The sequence below is a fragment of the Cygnus olor genome, chromosome Z (assembly GCF_009769625.2).
Source record: "Cygnus olor isolate bCygOlo1 chromosome Z, bCygOlo1.pri.v2, whole genome shotgun sequence".
NCBI classification, from domain to species: Eukaryota; Metazoa; Chordata; class Aves; order Anseriformes; family Anatidae; genus Cygnus; species Cygnus olor.
Window position 1 is genome coordinate 77,229,905 of NC_049198.1, and position 17,487 is coordinate 77,247,391.

Genomic DNA, 17,487 nt, shown 5'->3' on the forward strand with positions numbered 1-17,487 from the left:
ATAAGCCAAATTGCATGTTAATCATCTCAATTTTGAATGAGGCAACTGGAAAAGATGATCTCAATTACATAGTCTTATAATTATTAATATTACATGTGAATAAATTTGCTACATGTGTTAAAAAAGTATAAGCTATTTTTAAAAATCATTAAACAAAAAGAGTTTAACGAACAACACTAATTGAACTCAAAAAGAGTTTTAGAATTCTCTTTAATCTTAACCACTTCATTTTACATCACACCAATAATCCGATTATATAGCGATAGGTTGAGTAGGACCAAATTGCGTGATCTGCAAAAACACAAATGTTAAAATTAATTTAAAATAATTTTCCTTTGAAAAACAGTGCAGTGCATGTTAGATACATGACAGTTGGTGTTTTCTGATATTTCAAATAATAAATTATAGCCTGAAGACTCATTCTTTCAGAAATGCTAAACATAATTAATCTGAGTAAATAGACTGAAAATGTCTGATTAATAAAATTAATAACCTACATGAAAATTTGTGTATTTTTTCTATTTGAGTAACAGTGGTATAACTTAAAAGTAATTAACTACATATTACAAACCTACTCTTTTTTTTTTTTTTAATATAGATTGTTCAAAAAAGTGGTACCATATTCTAATCACTGATAACACAGTTCTACCACAATTGAGAAAGTAACTAAATAGTTAGTTATGTCCAATGTGAACAGAAATTGGACTCTAAATTAAAGACCTTTATAAGTTGACAGTTATATTTCAAATTTTCATAAGTCTACCTAAAAAAGTTTTCTTTCTATAATTCTGTGCAGAGATCTAAAAGCACAGCTATGCCCTTTTCCTCCACTGAAATATAGTTATTGAACAGTCATTTAGTTAAAAATGATCAGATTTAATAACACTGTCTGATTCTCAGCTGCTGTTGATTGCCCTAGAAGAACATGATTAAAAACCTGCAAGTGTGAAATCTAGCTGTCTGAAAGCAAGAAAAAATGGACTACTTACATGGAAAATATGTGTAACGTCGTCACTTTAACTGATCAATTTAAATATTTAAATGTGTGGCAGATTTATACCCTGTATCTAAAAATATATCCAAACCATTTCTCAGATTGCATACTTTTGTGGGTCTTGGTTCTCTATTGTATTATTGTTAAGTGATATTGTTAATTGGTACTGTTAATTATCAAGTAAAGGCATGGTAATATGGGACACTTGTTCAAAACCTGTGCTTGCACAAGCACTCCTTTGATCCTGAAACAGAAAACATGGTGTGGCTTATGCATTTTGCATTACAGGCAGAACATTGAAAACCATAACAGCAAAACAATCAAATGCCTTAATGTAGAGCTGACAAAACAAATGAAAAACAAAACAAAAGCAACCAAAATAATAAACAACAAACCACCCCAAAACATAAAAATGCACTTCATTGGTAGGTTAGTGAAATAAAATACTGTTTGTTTCCGTTACTTCCTTTCATTTGGCTGCTTTTAGAGCAATGAAAAGGGATGCCCAACAAATTTTGGATATAGCCAGAAAATTATGCATTGTCATGAAAAATTGCCTATCAGCCTACCCAAACTGGGACGCTGTTCATGCAGGAAATGGACTTGGTAGGTGCAGAAATTGCTCTTTCTTAAAATCACGAAGTTACACCAAAATGGACATTATTTTACATTTTATGTTTTCACCCTTTTTTTTTTTTTTTTTGAAAAAACATAGTCTTCATGATCAAAAGTCTTCATTCAATGTGAAGAAGTAGTGAGTACCTTGCAAGTGGCTTACTTTCCCAATTCCCACAAGAAAGCCTGCAGGAAGAAGTAAAGATATCACAGGAAACTTTTCCTGCTAAGAATAATCTGGCTCTGTGCCACTGAAAGAGGACAGGGAATTATTTTGGGGACAGATTTTGAATTCTGCTGAACAGGACATGGGCCGACCAGCTCTGGGTGACAGGAAAGGCTTCATGTCAATATAGGAGATTTGAACTAAGAGAAAAAAGAGATGATGGAGAGGAGGAAGAAATTATGTACTTTCCTCTTAGTGCTAACTCACATTAATTTTGCTTCTGCTGACAGAACATCACCTTCTCCTAACAGGGGAGAAAATCTGCTAGGAGATCACGAAGGAAGCAGAACAGCCCCACTCCATATGCTGACATGAGGATACACAGAAATGTGATATACATTACTGTGTTACAGTCTTTGCCAATCTATGGTGTTGGACTGTGACATCTTGCAACAAGTGTAATGATGCTCGTTATGCAGTATATTTTCTCTATCAAAACGGTGTATTTGTAACTTACACACTTTTCTTCTTCCATTGCTAGTCTCAAATACAGCAATGATGCAGGTGCCAATTCCAAAAGCAACAAACTCTCATTTTTGACAATATCCAGATTATTTAAAAATCTGAAACTAACTCCTTTAAAATTATCTGAAATAATTTAAATGTGTAAGTGAATGATCGAAGTTTCATTGATTTTCAAGACCCTATCCTTCCAAAACTCTGTAAATGATACCACTAGATGCCTGACCAATTAGGTGCTTTGAAAAAAAGGACTTGTGTAAGCCACATAGGCAATTTTTTCAGATATTACTCTGAGTGTTTTGCTATTCAAACAGAATTATTGAAAGCTTCATTTACTTGGGATGGCTTGAATCTTAATGTGATTAGATATTAAACTGATTTTTCTGTAAATAGTACTGCTTAACATTGAAAATATTGAATTTTAATGAATAATTTCCAGTAATGGTAAATACAACTTCCCCTGACTAAATTAATTTTTGAAAGTAATTGTAAGGTGTCTCCATCATTTTGATAGTGCTGCTTCAGTACTATCACTGTTATTACCATTACAGCATTCTGTATGAGAGAGAGCTGTAACATTTGTTATTACGTGTAGCTCACACGTAAACTTTCCTTGCAATCTGTTAAACTTCCCATTTCTGTAAATAAGCAAAAGCTTCTAGAAAAGTCACTTGAATGCCTTAAAGCAGTGGTTCTAAGTCTCTTTAAATTTTCTTCCATGTCTCTTACAATGCCTTTCTTCTGTTCCTCCTGGCCAGAGGACATCGTAACTTTTGGAGTGAGGAGACAATGCATGCAATGTTTTATGGGGAGCACATCTTTAGGAACTGCTAGGAGACAAGGAGAAGATTCAGCTGGGAGGTAGTGGCTAAGGCATGGAGAGGACTCAAGGGACAAAGCAGCACAGAAATCTGGGCAACTGGGGGCAAGAGATCCCATCACAGGTGTTTCTGTTAAGCATTTGAGGCTCAGCAGGAGAACACAGCTCACAAAATATAGGGGTTCCCTCCAGTCTCTACTGCTCTTCCATGTCTCACACCATCTCCATCCCCTCCCAACAACGCTCCTCCATCCATGTTCTGTTCTCTTGCTGCTAGGTCACCCCCAGGGTGTGACCCTCAAGAAAACATGGTTGGTCTGTCAATTTGAGCACCTTGGTCTCAAAGCAAAGTCAAAACAGAGCCCTCAGAGAACACAAAATCTTACCTCAACAATATCTGAATTCGTTCGACTCTCATGCGGCTCATTATACTCGGTATATTTCAGCAGCACTTTGTCCATATCGGTGCTGGCATACTGGAACAGTTTGTTGGTGCTGTTGAATATGATCAGAGCAATCTCACAGTCACACAGAACACTCAGCTCATAAGCCTTCTTCATTAACCCAAATTTCCTCTTTGTAAATGTCACCTGGAGATTAAAAAAAAAAAAAAAAAAAGGCCATCAAAAATCCCCAAGTTAATCTTTGTAGTCCTTCTTCTTTGTTTTGGAAATATACATGACTGCTGTTGTCCTTGAATTGAGCAAGTTCAGAAGGAAAGCATGTCAGTACAAAGAGAGTTCCAAAATAGAATAAAAGTATGTGTATTTGCTATGTAAGTGAGGAAATGTATTTAATTCTCACTACAAAATATTCAAGGTACAGGTAAAGGCTACAGTACATTTTCTTGTAGTTCTACAAAGGTTTGATGCTACATCTTTGTAACATTTCAATTCCTGTAGTTTTCCCTTAAACACTCTTTGTACTGCGTAGGTCTCTGCCATCAATATCTTAAAGCTGCAGCTTAGATTTGCAATGGCAAATAGCTAGAAGACATGCAGTCAATTTCTGTTTTTGATAGTGATTCACTAAGATTCAATTGCCACACAACTCCTGCTAAATTTCAGCAGAAGAAATTACTTGATACAGAATTTAAGTAGTGTAAAAAGATACATTGTTCATGGAAACACAGAATAGTTTTGAGGAAATATCTAGTATTAAAAAGTTAAGAACATCTTATTTAATGCTCAAGTTCTTATTTGAAAAATTAAAAATATAAAGAAAGAATGAAGAAGAACACTAGTTGGCCAGCAAGTAATATCATCTTTGAAATAAGGTCTTTTTTTTTATACACAGATGTAGCACACTTTATCTCTTTTCAAATTAGATGCTCAGAAATATGAACTGACATTTTTTAGTACAAAGGACTTTGGGTCATGTTACAGAGGTAAAAGCAGGGATGTGTTTAGAGTTCTGAGTAGGTCAGCTAATGTCCTGACACTTCATGAAAGCCTAGGCGGTAGGAAAAACATCTGTACTCTACATAACTATAACTTTCCACAGAGACTGTTTTGACAAAGAAAGTCTCTGAACAGCATATAAATGCTTTTCTTCTTTCTTTTCTGCACTGGCTTACGAGCTCCAATAAGACGTGGCTTAGAATAAGAAAAGTCCATTAGATGCTTTAGCTAATCATATGCTTGAATTTGTTTCTCTTTGTTCTGTTTCTTCATGTATGCAATTTCCACCAAGTGTATGCAATAACTGTGAATTTTTTACATCTATTTTCTTCTCCATTAATTTTGAGTGAAAAGATTTTTTTTTTTTCAGATAAAATATGGTTTTGCTAAGGCTATAACTAATCAAATTTAATATGTAGACAGGGTATTTGATACGGCAAGGACGGGTGATCACAAACCAAGTTTGTAAATCAGCCCCATCCCATACCTGTTGCTCAGTTTCTTAATGAGTAGTATCTCTGCACTTTAACGCTGTGGCAAGAAGATTCCTTTCTACGCAGTTCATAAGGCTGCTGTTTTAACTTGTCACACTCCTAATGCAGGTTAATGCTAACTGCAACCCCAGCCTACCTTAAGATCCCACCAGGTCATGCCTTGGAAAATGTGACCTTTAAGTATTTCTAATCCCTATTTGTTAGTCCACCTCAAAAAGATAAGGCTCTGTGCCAACAGTATGAACAGTTATTCTCCCAAATGTATATTGAATATCATTCCTTTTCTTGTCATTTCAATCTCTTTAGCCTCTGTCAATGTACTGTTGAGAAAGATGGACTGCTATTAAGTACAATTATTCAAGCATTTTATAAACACATTTTCCACGGTCCTGGTCTCAAGTATGTATAGTTGATTGTAAATTCTATCTAAATTTGTCTGTCTCAATAGCTTTTGATATTTGGAATGAATAATGTGATAGGTAACAAAACGTCATTCAAATTCTGAAAAATAGACTAGTCTTTCAAATACTGCTTTAATGTTTTCTCTGATTACAGAAAATTGCAATGTATTTGTTGAAACATATTTATGTATTTAACATTTAGAAAAAGCTAAACATAGAGAAAATAAAATGGACTAACTCTACATATTTTTCTGCATCTAAAACGCCTTTCAATCAACTTTTTGACCACAGTGCTGTAGGTGGAGTGTCTCTACACAGTATGGTTTCTGTTGCACATATACCTCAGAATTTAGCATGTTACAGCTTCCTACCATCAAAGTACACTCCAGTACAGAAATATCTTTAAAGCCACTGTTTGTGTTTACTGTTAGGTCCTCCTGAACATTTAGAGTAACCACACAGTTGTGCTGCATAGCACATACTTATTTCATAATACTTATCCCCAGAATGATACTGGTTAGAGTTCCTTTTTGTGGAAACTGAAAAAAGAACAAGAGATAAGCTAGACTTTTTTTTTTCTTTTTTTTTTTCTTTTTTTTTCCCCTTTATTTAAAACATAATCTTAATTTATCTGAATTTGATTTGCTCTTAACTCCTTGATCTTTCAAATATTTTCAAAATCTACCAGATAATATTTTAGCCACTGCTGCTTGGTGCATTAAAAGCAATCACTTTCTGTACAGTGATCTGCAATGTTACTTTTCCTTTCAAATATGCTATTCATTGTGTCATATCTCTACATATATATATTGCATATTCATATATGTAAAATTAACTTGCTTTTACAACAGTTTCTATGAGTCAACTTGTATTTTCAAATGTATAAAGAAAGGCCCGTAACCTCAGGAAATTTAAGAATATGGTTCAAGCCATTTAGAAACAAATGGCCTTCTTTCATACTCTCTTCTATGTGGCTACTGAAGTAAGATGAACAAACTTGTCTTCCATACTCCACAATATTTTGGTGAGTTATAGAAGTAGGCAATGTCTTTATTATTTAGCTTCTCTCTATATTCTCAATTTGTTAACCATTTGTTATGTTAATCATACTCAACTAACCTGGAAGTATCTAATAAACATTGTTAAGATAGCATACAGTATTATAGTATTACAAAAAAAAAAATCCAAGTGGTAAAAAACAACACAAATTATTTAAAACTTTTGGTCTTTTTTTTTTTTTTTTTTTTTTTGTCTAGGTGGAAGACATGAAATCTTAAGATGCTCGTCCTGCACTTTTTCTTGTACTGACTCAGCACTGAAAATGAACAAGACACACACAATCCACACCAGCTTTTGAGCAGCTGCACGGTACCAAAAATCTGAGCGGTCACATAGTCTCACTGTCCTATACTGCATTCAAAATTTTCAGTCATGATAGTATTGTATATCAGCTTACAATTTAATTTTGTCATTTGACATAAAGAGCAGTAGTGAGACTGAAAGTAAACACACATACAAGGTGACAATTCATCAACTTATTTGAAAAAAGGATAACCAAAATACTGCATGCATTTCAACAGTACCTGCTTCATATTTAACTTTTTTTTCAGTGGCAAGAATCAAAATACTTAAGTATTCTTCCTGTAAATATTAATTAAGATATGATTAATTATGCCTGCTGTCTAAACCACTGATAATTTGCAGATCTTTTTCAGGTTACAGTTTTTCTGATTTTTAGAAGAATGATAGACAATGTATGAAGTCCTTCTCTTTGTGGGCTATAGTATTTTATAATGATAGTGTGAGAATTGGGAGGAATGAAAGTGGAGTGGAGGGAGGAAGTGGAATAGATAAGAGACCAGTGTTCAACAGTTTTTCAAACCTTTTAAGCATGTATATATAAAACACAAGGTTTGAAATAGTGACACTGTTCCTAAATACTTTTATGAGGCTTTTTTATGCATAGTTTAGAATGTAATGCAAAAAGAGCAGTGTGTAGAGAGCAGCACATTTGCCTCTTAAACATGAGAAAAAACAACCGAATTCCAACCCTGTACATTAATAACAACAACAAAAAAACAAACACTAGCCTAGTACTACGACTACTCTTAACACTATCATTCATTTATTTATTTAAAGTTCACTTTAAAAAACTTAAAACTGTCCTCTTAACAGGAATAGTGATACCTAGAAGTTAGATTACTAAATCCTGCAGCATTTTTGTATGTGAAAAAGTATAAATGCTTATGACTTTACAGGTGCTGCTTTCAAATATTGGGAAAATTAAAAACACAATGATGGAGTGAGCTTCCAACGTCCTTGATATAAGTCAAGGTAAGCTTTTTATACATTTCAGATTAAATTCTGGGTAAAGATGAAACCTATGGTATGTGCTAAAGGAAAGGCAAAAGAGGATTGTTAAAAGGACGTCTTTCCACTTCAGCTCTGGGTCTTCCTTAGTAAGATGGAAACACCTCTCAGCTAGCTCTTCGGGCATAAAGCTGCAAGAGTCTTCTGATGGATGTTTGATGGACTAGTCACTGCAGACAGCCTGAATACATGGCTACATGAGCACACACTGTGATATGTTCCATTTAGTCGGTAATTTGGCCCAGAGGCAGCCTTTCTTACTTAATCTCTAGTAACTAAAACTTACGAAAACTAACTACACTAGAAGGTAATGTTTTTTGATTATGAGTAAGAATTCATTCATGTCCTGAAATTTAAATGTGTGTTCATATGTGCATGTGTGAATGAGTCCATCCCATTTTTCAAACCAGATACTAGTCAATGGTAATAGCGGTCACTGGCAATAGTCTTTATTCAGCTAAGTCTGTAAAAAGAAGAGTGGGCTTCTTATAGATGATAATTCATCAGTGGAGGGACAGAAACAACTATAAACACTCCCAGCTGATGAACACAGCCTTCAGGACACTTCTATCTATCTATCTATCTATCTATTTATTTAAATTCAGGCCCTTCCAGTCCTTCTTCTGAAAACTCACACATTCTGAGAGGCTGATTTTGGATGGCCAAGCCATTACACTGATACTATTATGAGTACTCCATATTCATCACTAACAATCACAGCATATGTACTAACATTTTCCGGTTTGAAAGTAGCAGTCCTGTGATCTTTCAAGCAATTCAGTCCAGTCTGTGGCAAAGTATCAGTGTTCCCCTTACTTATTCCTATCCTGATTATAAAGATATATAGTTGCTGACATAGAAAAATGAGAGAAACAGGGATTGTGCACATAATACTTCCCATGTATGTTTCCTGCCATTAAACATGTGTGAGTGACTAGTGAAAAACAGGAACGACTGATGCATAGAAGTATCTGTTACTGACCAGACGGTCAGTAAGAAATATGATTCTCTTTCTCCTTATTTCATCCAGAATGTCTAAATTTTTGACACCAGGGCTGGAGTAGGCATGGCAGATAAAAGGCATATGACAAGTAGGAGGTACTATGTGAGCAATCTACCTAACTTTCAACAAAAATAGTCAAGTAGGCAACGTATAAACCAAAGGGCTCTTCACTAAAATGCACTGCCAGGCACCTAATCCTACCGTATGTTGCAAACCCAAATAAATACTAGAAAGGCAAGTTCTCTTGTCATATTTTTTTTCTTCCACTTCCTCCTATTCAATTTGTGTTTAGAGCTGTTTGTCATATGATGAGGCTTGGCTGCAACAATCTTTACAGCAGCACTCAGTGGGCCTGGGAAGAAGCACCAGTGCAGGATTCGCTCTAGACAAACCTCCCTTTATGCAACGCTTAGGCATGTCGTATTAAATGAAAGGCTCTTTAAAGAGCAGTGAAGAACCCTTCGGCAGCCTGCTTGCATATTCTTGTTACCCTCCAGCATAATTTACAGGGATGAGACAGCAGTGATTTATGCTGGTAAAAGAGCTATTGTCTTGGAAAGCCTCAAGCGTATTGAGCTATGAGTTGCTGAATAGTCCAGATAAAGAGGAGTTCTAAGCAGGATGCCCTAAAATTATAGCTATAACAAATAAAATGTTCATGATTAATCTCTTCAAAAAAAGAAGGTTTTGTACTTGTTTGTTATGTCCTGTTTTTAGTATATCAGTACATAAATAACAGATCAAAAACTTAAAATAGTGATACTGTTCAGTCTGCCCAAATCCTACACATCATGGTGGATCTCTGAAATGAATTTTTCCATTGTAAATCAAGAGAGGAGGGATAATTGGAAGAAGTGTTAATTAACAGATGATACCACAACTCAGAAATTAGTAGGTTACACTTCCCGCTTTAAATTACAAATTAAGATCTAAAAACAGACAGGAATGCAAGAATAATAATAGTTAATCTCTGATACATCACTTCCTTTGTTGAATCAGAGAGATAAGATTAATTTCATTATATACAGATGTACATATACATATGTGTTTTAGGTAAAGAGATCATAATAAAAAAATCATCATTATCAAAACCACAGTAGATAATACACAATACTCAAGAAAGCTAACTTTTTTTTTTTTTTTTTTTTTTTTTTGTATGCTATCACCAGTTCAGGCAGGTACAAATAGATGTTTAGGGTAAAAAACATGTTTACTAGTTCTGTGCTGCTTAAATGTTCATAAGGTAAAGGTCAAAGAATATTTCATTCCCTGCTGAGCAAATGGTCAGGAAGCACATTTGTCTGCATTTCCTGTCATAACAGGAAGAGTGTAACTTCTTCCTCTCTACAATGGCTTCAGTTCTGCTTCCCACCTCCAGCTCTTTCTCCCCCAGGGCTTTCCAAGTCATTCCTTGCAAGACAGCAATGCTGTGCCTCTGTCTGCACTGGTTTTCAGCTCCGCTGTGCTGGCAGATGCCTCATTCACTACTGCTCTCTCCTTAGGCTTCTTGCTCACACTTAAAATTGAAAGTAATTTGACCTAAATATTTACCTTATGCTAATTCACTCTAAATTATGTTCAGAACATACATTTGCAATACAAGCACACTTAACCTGAAATATAAGGCATTCTAGAAATGCATGGTTCAGATCAGCAGCTCTCTTCCAACTTTACTTCTCAGGTAGCCTTATGCAATGTGAAAAATGCTGTCTCAGAGCTTAAAGATCACTACAGTTTTGGAGTCATTAAAACTTGGGATTGTACTCTTTGCTAATGGAGCCTAAATTTACCTCTGGGAAAAAAAAAAAAAAAAAAAAAAAAGAAATGTGGTCTAACTGTAATGCTAAAATACCAGTCACATGTTTTACTATACACAATTTAATGTAAGCAAGCAAGCAAGAAATGTAATTCAAATATGTAAAAGATAAAGGATATGTCATGATTAAGACTATGGTTTATTGAACAGAACGATGCTTAGTTGCAGAGATAAGCATCTATGGCTTTATATGGAAACATTCTCTAGGGTGAGTGTGAGTGTGTGTGTGTGCGCGCACGTGTGGAAATCACACAATTTCTGATCCTGAATAAAATTGAGACTGAAAATATCAGGAAATTGGTAGAAAAAAAGTTTCCTGTATAGTTTGCATTCGCGTTAGTACTAATATGCAATGTTTTTCTCTGTTTCTACAGGGGAGTTTCTGATTCAGCTGATAGTCTCTTACTCTTTGCTTTTAAATAGAACTGAAGCATAGATAAAAATAGATGCATGAGGCTGAAATTAGTTTTGAAACTAGCAGCATTAGGTATCGAAGTCAGTAGAACAAATCTAGGTCTTCCTGCAAATGGCCATTTCCCTCTGGGGTATTCTTCCCCTGTCCCATAACCTCACCTCACTTATCTGCCTTAATTAGTTCTCTGTGGGGCTGATAACTGCAGTCAGTCTTGTTTTATAGCTTTACAGATCTGCTGGAATCAAAGGATGATAAAAAAGTCTACTTATGAAAAAGTTAAGTAGTGAGTGTTTATTACTGTAATATCCCATATAATTACTTAGACGTGATACTTTAAAGGGGTGTTTTAAATATTTAAGTACCTTAATATAGAAGTATACACTTCCTATAGCATTTAATAAAACTAAAACTAAAAATAATAAAAAAGACCCCAGCAACTCATTACAAATTGGAAGAGTTTTAAACAGTGTGATAAGCTCAACTCAGTTTTAACTGTGAATCCATCAACATTGTGCTTCAGAAGCAGGAAAAAGAAATGTAGAACTAATGATCAAGGTGATCAGAGAGATCACCATATAAGAACAGATCTTTCTGGATAGTAACTAGAAAAATTAGCATATTAAAATCAGAGGGTATTCCAGACCTGATGCCAGAATGTCATTGGGTTAATCAGCCCTCGTTCCTGGGTCAATGTACCTCTGGGTTTAGCTCTCAGACCATGGATTTAACAAGACATTTTGCAAGTGACCTTGTATAGAAGTGTATCATTACGTCATTACACCTATTTATTTTAAGCCCTGTCTGGACTGTTGTGAAGGAAGTTTCAGATGATCCCAGCCTACAGTAGACCACAAAAGGCCCTCACAAAAGCTAACAAAATATTTCAAACTGTTGAAAAATGAATAGAAAATTTATAAGGACTTTTCTGAGGGGACTGAATGCAATTTCTCCTTCATATGTTGACAATGACAGAACTACTTTTTTTTTTCAATTAAGAAACCCCATGAAAATAATGTTCACCCACGTCTTTGCAAATGCCCTTCCTTTTTTTTTTTTTTTTAAAGTAATCCAGAATTCTTCATAACAGCCTTCACCAATGTGTCTAATGGAAATTTCTGCACAGTGAACTTGTAGCTTTCAGGAGCTTTCAACATCCATTTTCAGTTCTAAAATTTTTGGCTATCAGTTCTATTGGTGGTATAACTAACATCATGTATAGTCGACCCTGATGGGTGGTGGTCAAGGTTACCGTAATTTCATGAGCCAAAGCAACAACAGCAGCAATTTATTCCATACTTATGAAGAGTACATACCCAGTGTCATAATAGGAACAAGAAAGTGTCTAGTCATATTGACTGTTTATAACAGGATTCTCTTGAGAATTTTCATTTACATTTAAGACCATGATGGTAACCAAAATACCCAAATAAATATGCACTCTAACCCTGGCTGTTATTTATACTCTGTCTCTCTCTGGCTAGATGCAGAGTGAGAGGGAATTTTTCGGATGGGCATTTATGAAAATTGCACAACTGGGGTTAATCACAGAAGATTTAAACATTCTTGCCGCCTTTGTCATCACACAGTAACTATGACAGCCAGGAAAATATAGCCAACTGGCAGCCCACATGAAGCAACATTAAATTAATGACTCCCCCTAGTTAGAAGACTGAATTCTTCACTCACTGAAGTCAATGACAGAGCTCTTGCACAGTCCAGCGTTACAGGACTGGGCCTCTAATGTCTAGGTTGCAGTAGTTTTCCTTTAACTTATCCCAACATTTTGAAGTTTCAAATAATTTCTGAAATACTGCAGATCACACAGCATATTGCACATTTCCATGAGCTTTGCAGCCAGAGACATATGACTCTTTGCACGGTGTCAGCTTTCATTTATTACCAGTATGGTCACTAAAGTACACAAATCCAGCCAACCAGACTTGCTCTAGAAATCCTCTTGAAGGGAGGTCAGCACTATTTTTGTCCTTCCCTATCCACTTGCACAAGCCCTTTGAACAGTAGCAGAGTCTCCTGCCACAGTAGTGTGGAAGAAAACAGCTGTTATACTGCAAGAACAAGGACCCCATTCAATGGTTAGCCTAAATAGCTAGTCAGGACACTGGGCAAATTAGTAGAAAAGCAAGGACAGCAGTCATCTCCCACAGGCCTTGTAGTAGTTTAAAAATTTTTTGCACAAACTGTGTTACCTAAAAAGATTCATCCTTGCAGTGAGGGAAGTCAGAAGAATTCAACTTTAGCTATACCCCCTGGTTCAATACACGCTTTGCATATTTCTCTCTATTTGTGCTGTCCTGATGAGAATTCATGTGCTTGATTATGCTGAGGATGCACAGTCATGTACATCATGTTCCCATCTTACATGCCTTGTACTTGTGATACCATACTGAGTTTGCATTTAAAAAAAACAACAATACAGTTTCAAGTCAACAGATTTGCTGCTGCTTTTGTGGACATGTTTAGGATAGGTGATTAGAAGGGAAACAAAACCAAACAGTTTAATAAACTGAATAGTCCTTCATCCATATCCAGGTAAATGGAGTTACAAATAAGTTTTGCAGAACTGTGCTTTAGATGGTACCTTAATTTCATTAATCAAAAACTTTATTTATTTATTTATTTTGGTGCAACTTTTAATCTATGCTGTTCTTTCAGATACTTATGTCATCAAATAAAAAAAAATAATAACATAAACCAGTTACTGTTTTAAGGTTACTGGATGTGTATAAGTTAGAAAACAAATCAACTGATGCACCTTCTAACAGAAGCAGCAATGGCTCATGGGATACATTATATTTGAAGAGATAGTAAGGCTTATGAAACAGTACATATCTTAAAAATGGTTAAAATTATAAGCAACAATTAGTGAAAAGCTAGTTGTCTTTAATTATATGTATATCTCTAAAACTGAAAAGCCTGATGCTGTTGTCCAAATGAATTGGTGGAAATCTTTTCACTGGCTTCACTGAGCTTTAAAGAAGGGAATATGCAAAAAGGATAAAATCAGTAGAATTGCTTTCTAAATTATGTTTCAATATATTAATAGAAGTGAGAAGCAGAGTCAAGCCAATTATAGAGGGTAAAGTAAGGTAAATCTATACATTCAGCTTGACATTATATCTGACTAATCAAAATGATGGAAATTATCAAATACTAGCAAGATAAACACTTAGTGTACTAGCACCACAGTTGTTCGTATTCTAGCATTTTAGTTTTATTGATGATTATTAGTACTGAATGCTGGTTATAGAAGCCTTGAGACTCTACGGTAAATTACTTGAAACACTAGCTGTATTTATTTTTAAAGTAAATTTAGCCTATTGAAAAATATCTCTTGTGCAAAACTGGGGATTAGGTTCTCCATAAATATTATATTTGAGTAAATAAGTTTCCATAATGCCAAAATTTTGCAATATTATTTGCAATATGATAATTCAGATTCACTTCATAAAGAAAACCTGGCAGCATGGCAAAGTTCTGAACAACTGGTGTCTTAATGTTTAATGATAAATGCACTTCAATATTTCAAATCCAATTTCAATTCCAAGCTATAAACCAATTAAAAGAGATACAGTGGTGTATTTACATTGATAGAATTATTGCTTTTTGGCTTGGCCCACAGCAATAGGAAACCCTTAGGGAAAACGAACAAACAAACAAAAAATCATATAGTTTTTGCTTTTAAGTGTGATTTTATGTCATGAACACAAGTGACTACTCACACTACAGGTTTTAAAAATTTGAGGAAAGAATACTTAAAAATTATAATTTGTTGTTATGCCTAGATTGATTTTTATGATATTATAAAAACCTTGAAGTCTAATGACAACATAATCACTTCTTAAGAAATGACCTGGAAATATGAAGAAATTAATAGAACAAATGAAAATAATTAATATACTAGTAGTAACTTAGTATCAATTTCTTAAAAAAGAAAGCTACAGAAGATTACTGCTAAATTGTGGGCACATGTATGAAGAATGATAATAGTAGCATTAAATAGTTTTATGGAGAGCTTCTCACACTTATGAATCTCCAGTTTCAACAAAACATCCATCCATTTGTTTACATCAAATGTAAACAGCATCGGCTTTTCACTGATTTTATTTTAAGATGCCAATTGTTGAATTTTATATTTCTGAAAACAGGAAAGCACTTTCTCTAGTTTATGACCATATTTTAACTAGCAGAGATAATGTTGATAACGTGATGGCTACTCAGCCATTTCATCTGAAGCAGTGATAATAATTAAATAACCAATCCTGTTGGTTCTATTTAGCCATAGCATCAGTAAGGGAGACTTTATTTTATAAATACAACATGTCAATAGTATTGTATGTTGATTTTAGAATGTGTTAGGTTACTCAAATTCTTTTTAAAATTCATATTCAGACAATAAAATACAAGATGTTCAGACTATTGTCTTATCATTTATTAATTATAAGACTATTGTCTTATAATTTATTAATTATAAGATTTTTATAAAGTAGTGTCATTTTTATATGCTAGAGGTAAAAATAAAAACACTGAAAAGATGTAGAAAAATAATTTTTATCTATGAATTCAAAAGAACGTTCTTCTGCAAATAACGTCATATTATAATAGTTCATAAAATATAGTACTAAAAGCCTGAATCCTGTAAGAACTTGCAGATGTGCTTAACCATGTATATTACTCACTGAAGTCAAAGCAAATACAGAGGGGACCCAAAGACTGATACACATTCATCTTTGTAGAGTCAAGGCCTCGAGTAATAAATTCCTAGGTATACATGTTTCTAAACTTAAAAAGAACTGTGCGTGAAGTTTCTGGTTGTTTCCAAAAGTACTTTTTCTTTGATAGTCTTCCATATGTTGTTTACAGATATATACATATATGCACTTATAAAAAGTTATATTTTTTCAATCACTTATGAGAGTGATTGAGTCATCCTGGAGATACATTATGATGCTCAAAACCAGTATTTTTGCTACTCACCTGTCTGTTACGTTCATCCATAATCCTTGTAATCTGAATCTTTTTTCTCCCCATAGTCCCCGTTTTTTTTTCTCTCCTTCTTCCTTAAAATTACGTATTTTTCCCTTCTCTTTTCTTCCTCTTTCCCGTTTCCTCAAAACAAGCCTCCTTCTTCAGCACTTGCACTACTCAGTTCACAGTCCCCTGCATCCGTTCCTGCTAAACACAGAAAGGAAATCAAATATTACTACCAAATTGATAACTGGATGAAAGTTATTATATGGAGCCAACCACACATCCTAGTTATAATTTAGTGTACAAGAAATTATAGTAAATTTGTACTGCTTCTAGAAAGAAACTTAGAGTCATAATAATATCATTCAAAGTTTTTTTTTTTCCTTTTTCCCCCTGCTTATGGACAAACCCACCAATATATCAAGAAATGAAGAAAAGGACTGAAATACACACTGACAAAACTTTAACAGAATTAAGTATCTCTAGTTTTAAATATCACTTACTGCAGTAATATGAAAAATTACCTAAATCAGAGACTTAATGAACCTTTCTGTACCTACGTATGCTAAGTAGGCCAGCTAATTCATTTCTGAAAGGAAAACAATCTTGTGTTTTGACAGCAGAGGTGATAATGTCCCTCATTATGCAAATAGGATGGCCTTTTATTAAAGTGCTATTTGGTATATGAGAGATGTCAGCTAGTTTAAATCCAACTTTTTTAAACTGTATTCTTTAAGAATGTAGATTACCACAAGTATTACTCAAGATACTAGAAGAAAATGTTAGTGTGTTTTCCCTCATTTCATTTCAACATAAATTCCAAAGGGCTCTGACAAATGATTTATAAGCAGCAAATATGTTCATCTTTCCTTATAAAAATTCTTGCACCAGAAGCTACGCAGCACAGAATAATAGGGACAGATGATAAATTAAGAATGTTTTGAAAAATACTTTCACAGTTTTAGTAAGGAACCGGTATTAGCTCCCCAAAGTTTACAATACTGATTCTGTCGCAAAAGTGAAGACTGTTAGATACGATAGAAACACATGATGCAGTAAGCATTCCCTGCTTCACAAAATGTCATAAATCACAAAATTAATTTCTATCATGTCCAAAATATTTTAGCATTACAAGACTAGATAAAAATGAAGAAAATACAGAAGTGATGCTCAGTATAGTTCTGAAGTAAAAAGGCTTTTTTCTTTTTTTTCTTTCCACCATTGTTTGACTTATTTTTACATTTACATATTCTGAACAGAAGAGCACAGAGTTCCTTTTAATACAAAAGAGGAAAATATCTTAACAAGATTATTTAAAATGATTTTTTTGTGCTTTTATATTTGTTCCATTGTGTATTAAAAGTATTACCTTGGAAATCAAAATATAGTGAACTAAAAATTCTGGTTGGTAAAAATAAGGCTGGTGTTTCCTTATTTATAAGTTCATAGTCTTGCAGCCGACCTGATAAATTCTCTCAATAT

The 17,487-nt window shown here is 34.2% G+C and overlaps 1 protein-coding gene across 1 annotated transcript in view; it reads right to left on the reverse strand.

Moving 5' to 3' along the window:
* MEF2C (myocyte enhancer factor 2C) overlaps positions 1-17,487 on the reverse strand; it is a 96,466-nt gene that overhangs the window by 32,435 nt on the left and 46,544 nt on the right. Inside the window, exons 2-3 of the mRNA XM_040540314.1 lie at positions 16,012-16,209; positions 3,504-3,707 (exon numbers count right to left, since the gene is read on the reverse strand). Of these exons, the coding sequence (XP_040396248.1) occupies positions 3,504-3,707; positions 16,012-16,065 (258 nt within the window). The 5' untranslated portion in view covers positions 16,066-16,209. The remainder of the gene's footprint in view (positions 1-3,503; positions 3,708-16,011; positions 16,210-17,487) is intronic.